The sequence below is a fragment of the Oncorhynchus clarkii genome, unplaced genomic scaffold (genome assembly GCF_045791955.1).
Source record: "Oncorhynchus clarkii lewisi isolate Uvic-CL-2024 unplaced genomic scaffold, UVic_Ocla_1.0 unplaced_contig_6320_pilon_pilon, whole genome shotgun sequence".
Lineage (NCBI taxonomy): Eukaryota > Metazoa > Chordata > Actinopteri > Salmoniformes > Salmonidae > Oncorhynchus > Oncorhynchus clarkii.
The window spans coordinates 440,001-450,207 of record NW_027261141.1 but is presented as its reverse complement, the minus strand read 5'-3'; the positions used below and the strand labels follow the sequence as shown (position 1 = coordinate 450,207).

The 10,207-nt window shown below is 41.1% G+C and overlaps 1 protein-coding gene across 1 annotated transcript in view; it reads left to right on the top strand.

Moving 5' to 3' along the window:
• Positions 1 to 4,182: 4,182 nt before the first annotated feature.
• Positions 4,183 to 10,207, top strand: part of LOC139405210 (CUB and sushi domain-containing protein 3-like) — a gene marked incomplete at its 3' end in the record, with an annotated part of 429,588 nt that continues 423,563 nt past the window's right edge. The window contains exon 1 of the mRNA XM_071147639.1: positions 4,183 to 4,360. Within this exon, the coding sequence (XP_071003740.1) occupies positions 4,183 to 4,360 (178 nt within the window). The remainder of the gene's footprint in view (positions 4,361 to 10,207) is intronic.

Sequence of the window (10,207 nt, the reverse complement as noted above, 5' to 3'; positions counted from 1 at the left end):
TTTATTTACAGAGAGACATTTCCTGTTTCATAACGGGTAGCGTCCATTTATTTACAGAGAGACATTTCCTGTTTTATAACGGGTAGCGTCCATTTATTTACAGAGAGACATTTCCTGTTTCATAACGGGTAGCGTCCATTTATTTACAGAGAGACATTTCCTGTTTCATAACGGGTAGCGTCCATTTATTTACAGAGAGACATCTACTTTGTGCTTGACACAAGTCATTTTTCCAACAATTGTTTACAGACAGATTATTTCACTTATAATTCACTGTATCACAATTCCAGAGGGTCAGAAGTTTACATACACTAAGTTGACTGTGCCTTTAAACAGCTTGGGAAATTATGTCATGGCTTTGGAAGCTTCTGATAGGCTAATTGACATAATTTGAGTCAATAGGAGGTGTACCTGTGGATGTATTTCAAGGCCTACCTTCAAACTCAGTTAGTCTTTGCTTGACATTATGGGAAAATCAAAAGAAATCAGCCAAGACCTCAGAATTTTTTTTTAGATCTCCACAAGTCTGGTTCATCCTTGGGAGCAATTTCCAAACACCTGGAGGTACCACATTCATCTGTACAAACAATAGTACGCAAGTTTAAACACCATGAGACCACACAGCTGTCATACCGCTCAAGAAGGAGACGCGTTCTGTCTCATAGAGATTAATGTACTTTGGTGCGAAAAGTACAAATCAATCCCAGAACAACAGCAAAGGACCTTGTGAAGATTCTGGAGGAAAGAGGTGCAAAGTAACTTTATCCACAGTAAAATGAGTCCTATATCGACATAACCTGAAAGGCCGCTCAGCAAGGAAGAAGCCACTGCTACAAAACGTCATAAAAAAGCCAGACTACGGTTTGCAACCGCACATGGGGACAAAGATCGTACTTTTTGGCGAAATGTCCTCTGGTCTGATGAAACAAAAATAGAACTGTTTGGCCATAATGACCATCGTTATGTTTGGAGGAAAAAGGGGGAGGATTGCAAGCCGAAGAACACCATCCCAACCGTGAAGCATGGGGGTGGCATCATCATGTTGTGGGGTTGCTTTGCTGCAGGAGGAACTGGTGCACTTCATAAAATAGATGGCGTCACGAGGAAGGAAAATTATGTGGATATATTGAAGCAACATCTCAAGACATCAGTCAGGAAGTTAAAGCTTGGTCAAAAATGGATCTTCCAGATGGACAATGACCACAAGCATACTTCCAAAGTTGTGAAAAAATGGCTTAAGGACAACAAAGTCGAGGTATTGGAGTGGCCATCACAAAGCCCTGGCCTCAATCCTATAAAAAAATAGTGGGCTGAAAAAGTGTTTGCGAGCAAGGAGGCCTACAAACCTCACTCAGTTACACCAGCTCTGTCAGGAGGAATGGGCCAAAATTCACCCAACTTTTTGTGGGAAGCTTGTGGAAGGCTACCAGAAATGTTTGACCCAAGTTAAACAATTTAAAGGCAATGCTACCAAATACTAATTGAGTGTATGTAAACTTCTGACCCACTGGGAATGTGATGAAAGAAATAAAATCTGAAACAAATCATTATCTCTGCTATTATTCTGACATTTCACATTCTTAAAATAAAGTGATGATCCTAACTGACCTAAGACAGGGAAATTTACTCTGATTAAATGTCAGGAATTGTGAAAAAACTGAGTTGAAATGTATTTGGCTAAGGTGTATGTAAACTTCTGACTTCAACTGTAGCTTTGTATGAAATGCATTATGAAGGAAATTGTGTAATGTAGGCTTCACTAAATATGAAGGAAACTGTAATGTAGGCTTCACTAAATATGAAGGAAATTGTGTAATGTAGGCTTCACTAATTATGAAGGAAACTGTAATGTAGGCTTCACTAATTATGAAGGAAACTGTGTAATGTAGGCTTCACTAATTATGAAGGAAACTGTGTAATAAAGGCTCCACTAAATATGAAGGAAACTGTAATGTAGGCTTCACTAATTATGAAGGAAATTGTATAATGAAGGCTTCACTAAATATGAAGGAAACTGTAATGGTGGCTCCACTAAATATGAAGGAAACTGTGTAATGTAGGCTCCACTAAATATGAAGGAAACTGTATAATGTAGGCTCCACTAAATATGAAGGAAACTGTGTAATGTAGGCTCCACTAAATATGAAGGAAACTGTGTAATGTAGGCTCCACTAAATATGAAGGAAACTGTGTAATGTAGGCTCCACTAAATATGAAGGAAACTGTATAATGAAGGCTCCACTAAATATGAAGGAAACTGTGTAATGTAGGCTCCACTAAATATGAAGGAAACTGTGTAATGTAAGCTCCACTAAATATGAAGGAAACTGTATAATGAAGGCTCCACTAAATATGAAGGAAACTGTGTAATGTAGGCTCCACTAAATATGAAGGAAACTGTGTAATGTAGGCTCCACTAAATATGAAGGAAACTGTGTAATGTAGGCTCCACTAAATATGAAGGAAACTGTGTAATGTAGGCTCCACTAAATATGAAGGAAACTGTGTAATGTAGGCTCCACTAAATATGAAGGAAACTGTGTAATGTAGGCTTCACTAAATATGAAGGAAATTGTAATGTAGGCTCCACTAAATATGAAGGAAATTGTAATGTAGGCTCCACTAAATATGAAGGAAATTGTAATGTAGGCTCCACTAAATATGAAGGAAATTGTAATGTAGGCTCCACTAAATATGAAGGAAATTGTAATGTAGGCTCCACTAAATATGAAGGAAATTGTAATGTAGGCTCCACTAAATATGAAGGAAACTGTAATGTAGGCTTCACTAAATATGAAGGAAACTGTAATGTAGGCTCCACTAAATATGAAGGAAATTGTAATGTAGGCTCCACTAAATATGAAGGAAACTGTAATGTAGGCTTCACTAAATATGAAGGAAACTGTGTAATGTAGGCTCCACTAAATATGAAGGAAACTGTGTAATGTAGGCTCCACTAATTATGAAGGAAACTGTGTAATGTAGGCTCCACTAAATATGACTGTTTTGGTGACAATCTGGTTGATTAACAATATCGGGTTGTTTACACTTTTTATATATATACATAAATAGATGCGGAACATCAAAAAATGTAGAACACCATAATATCTAATAACCCCCCAAAATGTATTTTCCTACCAATTAAGTAGCACAAACAATCGAGTCTTTTCATACGAATTAAGCCACACAGAAACGCAACAACAACAACAAAAATGCACGAAATCTGCAGAAATACTTTTTTTTGTACAAATTTGCACGAATTGAATGTGAGATTGTGTTGCTTTATGGCCAGAAGTAAAGCCCAGCATGTACTTAACAATAGCTCATATTCACTTCGTTTGATTCACTGATTTCACTAAGATTCACTTATAACTTTTCAAGCTACTAAAACGTTAAATTAACACTTTATAGGCATCAGACGGACATACTTTTCTTCCCAAAACGTCATAGAAATAGGCTAACCCTTCACAACGAATGATGGAATAGTTTGGTGTGCTGTTTCAGTTAAGACAATTTAAATCACAGCATTCACTTCCTGTTTAAAGTGACTACTAAAACCTGCAGAGGGCAGAAGAACTCTTGCCTCGTGCAGTTCAGCATTCTTTACAATAATCATCTCGTCTTTGTATTGCAAATGTGATTCTCATCAGCGACAATAAATGATAGTTCTGCTGTTGCCTAGCAGGCGGGTTTGTTTCTTCAGCTTTTTTTTTAGAATGACATTGCTGTCAAGCCTTTACATCCAGCTGCCCCCAAAACAACACGCTGCCATGATCTCTCATTGGTTTTATACACGTGTGCTTGTATTGGGTTTTCAATTGAGGTAATGATTTGTTCAGCAGCTTGCAAATGCACGGAGTCCAGTTCAATGGCCCGATTGATACGGCAGCATCCTAAAGCACAGCTATCCATCGCGGAGGTTTGAGCAGAGCAGAGCCAGAGCAGAGAGGCAGCGAGGTGCAGGGAGATACAGCGATAGACAAGAACACACCAGAGATTATACTTGATGCCCCTCTCGGCGAGATGGTTGAGTCCACATCAAGGTTGCTGCCGCTGCTGTGCTATCCTCAAATCCACTGTTCACTTTTAGCTTCGTTCTCAGCGTCTGGCATAGCACTACGGATTGCTGTCTCTGGCTGAAAAGGAATACTTCCCAACCTAAATACGTGTTTAGTTGTAAATATGAAAACTGTGCATAGAGACGGATACTACGCGGGATCTATCGAACTATCTGACATGATCAATAGAAGAAGCGTTAAATGCTGCCGGACGGATTTAGTTCAATCTAGAACCATGAGGATTAGAACTGGAATTATATTCTGGAATCTCATATTTTCAATGATGTTCTCGTGTGTGAAAGGTACGTCATTGCAGTATTTCTTCTGGTTCTGCTTTATTTTTTGGGTCCGGGAGAAAAATCGATTGTAGCTTTATGGACGTGCGCGGAAAATGCAAGGGGTTTTTGGATGGAGTGCCAGGGACGCATTTTTCTTCGGCTGCGCTCAATGCAGGCTTTGAGCGGAGTCTCGATAGATATTCTTGCAGTACACTCATCCGAATAGCAGACGTGAGCTGCTTTGGTTAGTAACTCGGGGATTGTGACTGACTTGATGAGTAACGACCATGCACTGCAGTTTTGTAATATAATACATCACGATATTTTTTATTAACTTACAATAACCACGTTTTACATGATGGGTCATTTTGTGCTCTTTTCGTTGTTGTTGTTGCGGGGTTTAGTCTTGTGGATCTCGTGCATTTCCTCCTGAAACCCCGGGTAAGTACCTTTACGGGGTCGTGTAGTAGGTTAATGAACAACGATATGGAGCCAAAGTATCGAATGTTGGTCACAGACCTGCCAGCGCCTCCAGGTTGACTTTAGGTGCGCTGTTTAGTATTCTGATAGTGACGCCGCTACCACTTAGAGTGAATGGCCCCCGATATTATACAATTAGAGAACGAATGGATGAATCTTTATTTCTGAAAAACAACAACTTTGAGACTATCTAGTTACCTGCTAGGGGGAATTGTCTCGTGCTCGTGATGTAATATATAAAAAAGAAGCTATGTCACAGCCTACGGTGGTAGGCTACAGATTAACATGTTGTATTTGGAGGCAGGAAAATGAGCCTATTTAAACGAGACTCTCTCGACATCTGCTATTTGGTTGAGAACCCCATTTCATGTCACATCAGCAAATTTCATTTTTACCCACTTTTGAACAACAACAAAAAAACACCTTGTTTTTTTTTCTTCACCTAAAACTAATTGTTGCGCGTGGGCATATTGTTCACCCGCAAATGTTGGACAATATATGATATGTTCTATAATCTGCGTATTATAATGGAATTAATTAAGATCAAGGGCAAGCTAATTGCCACTCCATGTGTATCCGTGACACTTCATCATGCTTCCGTATGCATTATGTCAACAACACCATTATCTACAATGAGTCCAGTTACGTCACTGAGTTTCACTCCTTACTCACTTCTAGAGCGGATGAAATATGATCCTCACTAACCCCCGTAGCTACTCCATATACTCTTGAGATGCGTTGTGATCCTGATACAGTATAATGCAGATACCAGTGTACATGTGGACCCCCCCCCCCCCCCTGCAGTCATTTCTGCTGTCTGTCTACTGGGGGTGGATGAATGTGTTGCCTGCCTCCATCAGGGTTTCATCACCACCCACATTGGAAAGACAAGACAAAGAAGGAGAAGAGAGAGGAGACTTCAAACAGCCCTTCAGCTACTGGATTGACACTTGATGCAGATTTGGTGATGCATGACTGCATTACCTAGAGGGGTCTGGAGAGCACCTAGGGTTAGGATGATGGCCGAGCTAGCATGAAGCCAAGGGCAGGCCAGGCCACCCATATCCATCTCTGTTGGGCCGTCTTCTCTATCTCTTTCTCTCTATCTCTATGACTCCTTCTGACTCTCTGTCTCTCTCTCTCACACACACTTTCTCTTTTTCTCTATCTCTCTGACTCCATCTGACTATCTCTACCTATCTATATCTCTATCTCCCTCTCTCTCTCTCTCTCTCTCTCTCTCTCTTTCTCCCTCTCTCCCCCTCTCTCTCTAGCTCTCCCCCCTCTCTCTCTCTCTCTCTCTCTCTCTCTCCCTCTCTCCCCCTCTCCCTCTAGCTCTCCCCCTCTCTCTCTCTCTCTCTCTCTCTCCCCCCCCCCCCCTCTCTCTCTCTCTCTCTCTCTCTCTCTCTCTCTCTCCCTCTCTCCCCCTCTCTCTCTAGCTCTCTCTCTCTCTCTCTCTCTCTCTCTCTCTCTCTCTCTCTGTGGTTGGGAGTGGGACCAATGCCACGGGGCTTAACAAGGAAAAGCAAGTTCCTCCCTGAGCTCCAGCAAATAATTACCAGTAATCTGGGAGTGGGTTAATCTATTCAGTGATTGAGAGGGAGGGAAAGAGAGAGACGGAGAGAGAGAGAGGTGGAGAAGAGAGAGGGAGGGAAAGAAGAGACAGAGAGAGAGAGAGACAGAAAAGAGAGTGGGGGGAAAGAGAGAGGGAGAGAGAGGGAGAGGTGGAGAAGAGAGAGGGAGAGAAAGAGAAAAATGAGAGAGAGGTGGAGAAGGGAGTGGGGGGTGGGGTGGGGGGGGGGGGGGGGAACTGTCACGATGACTTGTAGCTAGCTAGCTGTAGTGTGATTATGTAAACCAGGGCAGTTTGTCTGTGTAATTATACACTATCTTCATGGAGAGAAGGCATTATCCTCACCCACAGGTTCTTCATCTCTCAAGTGGCTGTAGAACCATCTCTTCTCCCTTCACATCATATAGTAGAACCATCTCTTCTCCCTTCACACCATGTTGAGGAACCATCTCTTCTCCCTTAACACCATGTTGAGGAACCATCTCTTCTCCCGTCACACCATGTTGTAGAACCATCTCTTCTCCCTTCACACCATGTTGACCAACCATCTCTTCTCCCTTCACATCATATAGTAGAACCACCTCTCCTTCCTTCACATCATATAGTAGAACCATCTCTCATTCCTTCACACCATGTTGAGGAACCATCTCTCCTTCCTTCACATCATATAGTAGAACCATATCTCCTTCCTTCACATCATATAGTAGAACCATCTCTCCTTCCTTCACATCATATAGTAGAACCATCTCTTCTCCCTTCACATCATATAGTAGAACCATCTCTCCTTCCTTCACACCATGTTGAGGAACCATCTCTTCTCCCTTCACACCATGTTGAGGAACCATCTTTTCTCCCTTCACACCATGTTGAGGAACCATCTCTTCTCCCTTCACACCATGTTGACCAACCATCTCTTCTCCCTTCACACCATTTTGAGGAACCATCTCTTCTCCCTTCACACCATGTTGAGGAACCATCTCTTCTCCCTTCACACCATGTTGAGGAACCATCTCTTCTCCCTTCACACCATGTTGAGGAACCATCTCTTCTTCCTTCACACCATGTTGAGGAACCATCTCTTCTCCCTTCACACCATGTTGAGGAACCATCTCTTCTTCCTTCACACCATGTTGAGGAACCATCTCTTCTCCCTTCACACCACATTGAGGAACCATCTCTCCTCCCTTCACACCATGTTGAGGAACCATCTCTTCTCCCTTCACACCATGTTGAGGAACCATCTCTTCTCCCTTCACACCATGTTGAGGAACCATCTCTTCTTCCTTCACACCATGTTGAGGAACCATCTCTCCTCCCTTCACACCATGTTGAGGAACCATCTCTCCTCCCTTCACACCATGTTGAGGAACCATCTCTTCTCCCTTCACATCATATAGTAGAACCATCTCTCCTTCCTTCACACCATGTTGAGGAACCATCTCTTCTCCCTTCACACCATGTTGAGGAACCATCTCTTCTCCCTTCACACCATGTTGAGGAACCATCTCTTCTCCCTTCACACCATGTTGACCAACCATCTCTTCTCCCTTCACACCATGTTGAGGAACCATCTCTTCTCCCTTCACACCATGTTGAGGAACCATCTCTTCTCCCTTCACACCATGTTGAGGAACCATCTCTTCTCCCTTCACACCATGTTGAGGAACCATCTCTTCTTCCTTCACACCATGTTGAGGAACCATCTCTTCTCCCTTCACACCATGTTGAGGAACCATCTCTTCTTCCTTCACACCATGTTGAGGAACCATCTCTTCTCCCTTCACACCACATTGAGGAACCATCTCTCCTCCCTTCACACCATGTTGAGGAACCATCTCTTCTCCCTTCACACCATGTTGAGGAACCATCTCTTCTTCCTTCACACCATGTTGAGGAACCATCTCTTCTCCCTTCACACCACATTGAGGAACCATCTCTCCTCCCTTCACACCATGTTGAGGAACCATCTCTTCTCCCTTCACACCATGTTGAGGAACCATCTCTTCTCCCTTCACACCATGTTGAGGAACCATCTCTTCTTCCTTCACACCATGTTGAGGAACCATCTCTCCTCCCTTCACACCATGTTGAGGAACCATCTCTCCTCCCTTCACACCATGTTGAGGAACCATCTCTCCTCCCTTCACACCATGTTGAGGAACCATCTCTTCTCCCTTCACACTGCTCCATGGTGGATCTATAAGCTGTTGCATACAGTCAAGACTGGAGTTTTTAAAATGTTATATCTCCCTCTCTCTTTCTTTCAATTAAAATAAATTAAATACATTTTTTAAGTGAGCTTCATTGGCATGGGGAACCGTATGTTTACATTGCCGAAGCAAGTGAAATAAACAATAATCAGAAATGAAGTAAACAAATCAGACATTTTAAATGGTGTTGTATGCAGTCAGGACTAGAGATGAGGTGTTGGATGGACAGTGGAATACAGAACAACAGCTCAGCTGCTATTATTCTCTGTGATGGATTTCAGCTCTTTGGAATCAGCCAGAAACTCAGTTTAGATAATGGGATCCAGCCAGGAATTCAGTTTAGATAATGTAATTGGGGAGATAAACAGAAAAGGGCAATTTGTAAACAGCCACTGGATCTGGCTGGCTGATACGGATTTGTAATGTTGTAAACAAAGTTTCAGGCAGGAAACAGGAAACTAACGCTAGCAAATAAAAATTCAATCGAACTGCAGTTAAAGGGTATTTAAACGGAACAATTAGAATTGAGATGTAATAAACAAACCTGTAGATTAAAGTCTGAGAGAAATCATTCTCACCTACACAGATTAATAATCATTCACACTCTCACAGAGATTAATAATCATTCACACTCTCACAGATTAATAATCATTCACACTCACACAGATTAATAATGATTCACACTCTCACAGAGATTAATAATCATTCACACTCACACAGATTAATAATCATTCATACTCACACAGATGAATAATCATTCACACTCTCACAGATTAGTAATCATTCACAACCACACAGATTAATAATCATTCACACTCTCACAGAGATTAGTAATCATTCACACTCTCACAGAGATTAATAATCATTCACACTCTCACAGATTAATAATCATTCACACCCACACAGATTAAAAATCATTCACACCCACGCAGATTAAAAATCATTCAAGCCCACACAGATGAATAATGATTCACTCTCTCACACAGATTAATAATCATTCACACTCACACAGATTAATAATGATTCACACTCTCACAGAGATTAATAATCATTCACACTCACACAGATTAATAATCATTCATACTCACACAGATTAATAATCATTCACACTCTCACAGATTAGTAATCATTCACAACCACACAGATTAATAATCATTCACACTCTCACAGAGATTAGTAATCATTCACACTCTCACAGAGATTAATAATCATTCACACTCTCACAGAGATTAATAATAATTCACACTCTCACAGAGATTAATAATCATTCACACTCTCACACAGATTAATAATCATTCACACTCTCACACAGATTAATAATCATTCACAATCTCACAGAGATTAATAATCATTCCCTCTCTCACAGAGATTAATAATCATTCACACTCTCACAGAGATTAATAATCATTCACACTCTCACACAGATTAATAATCATTCACACTCTCACAGAGATTAATAATCATTCTCACTCTCACAGAGATTAATAATCATTCACACTCTCACAGAGATTAATAATGATTCATACACACACAGAGATTAATAATCATTCACACTCTCACAGAGATTAATAATGATTCATACACACACAGAGATTAATAATCATTCAC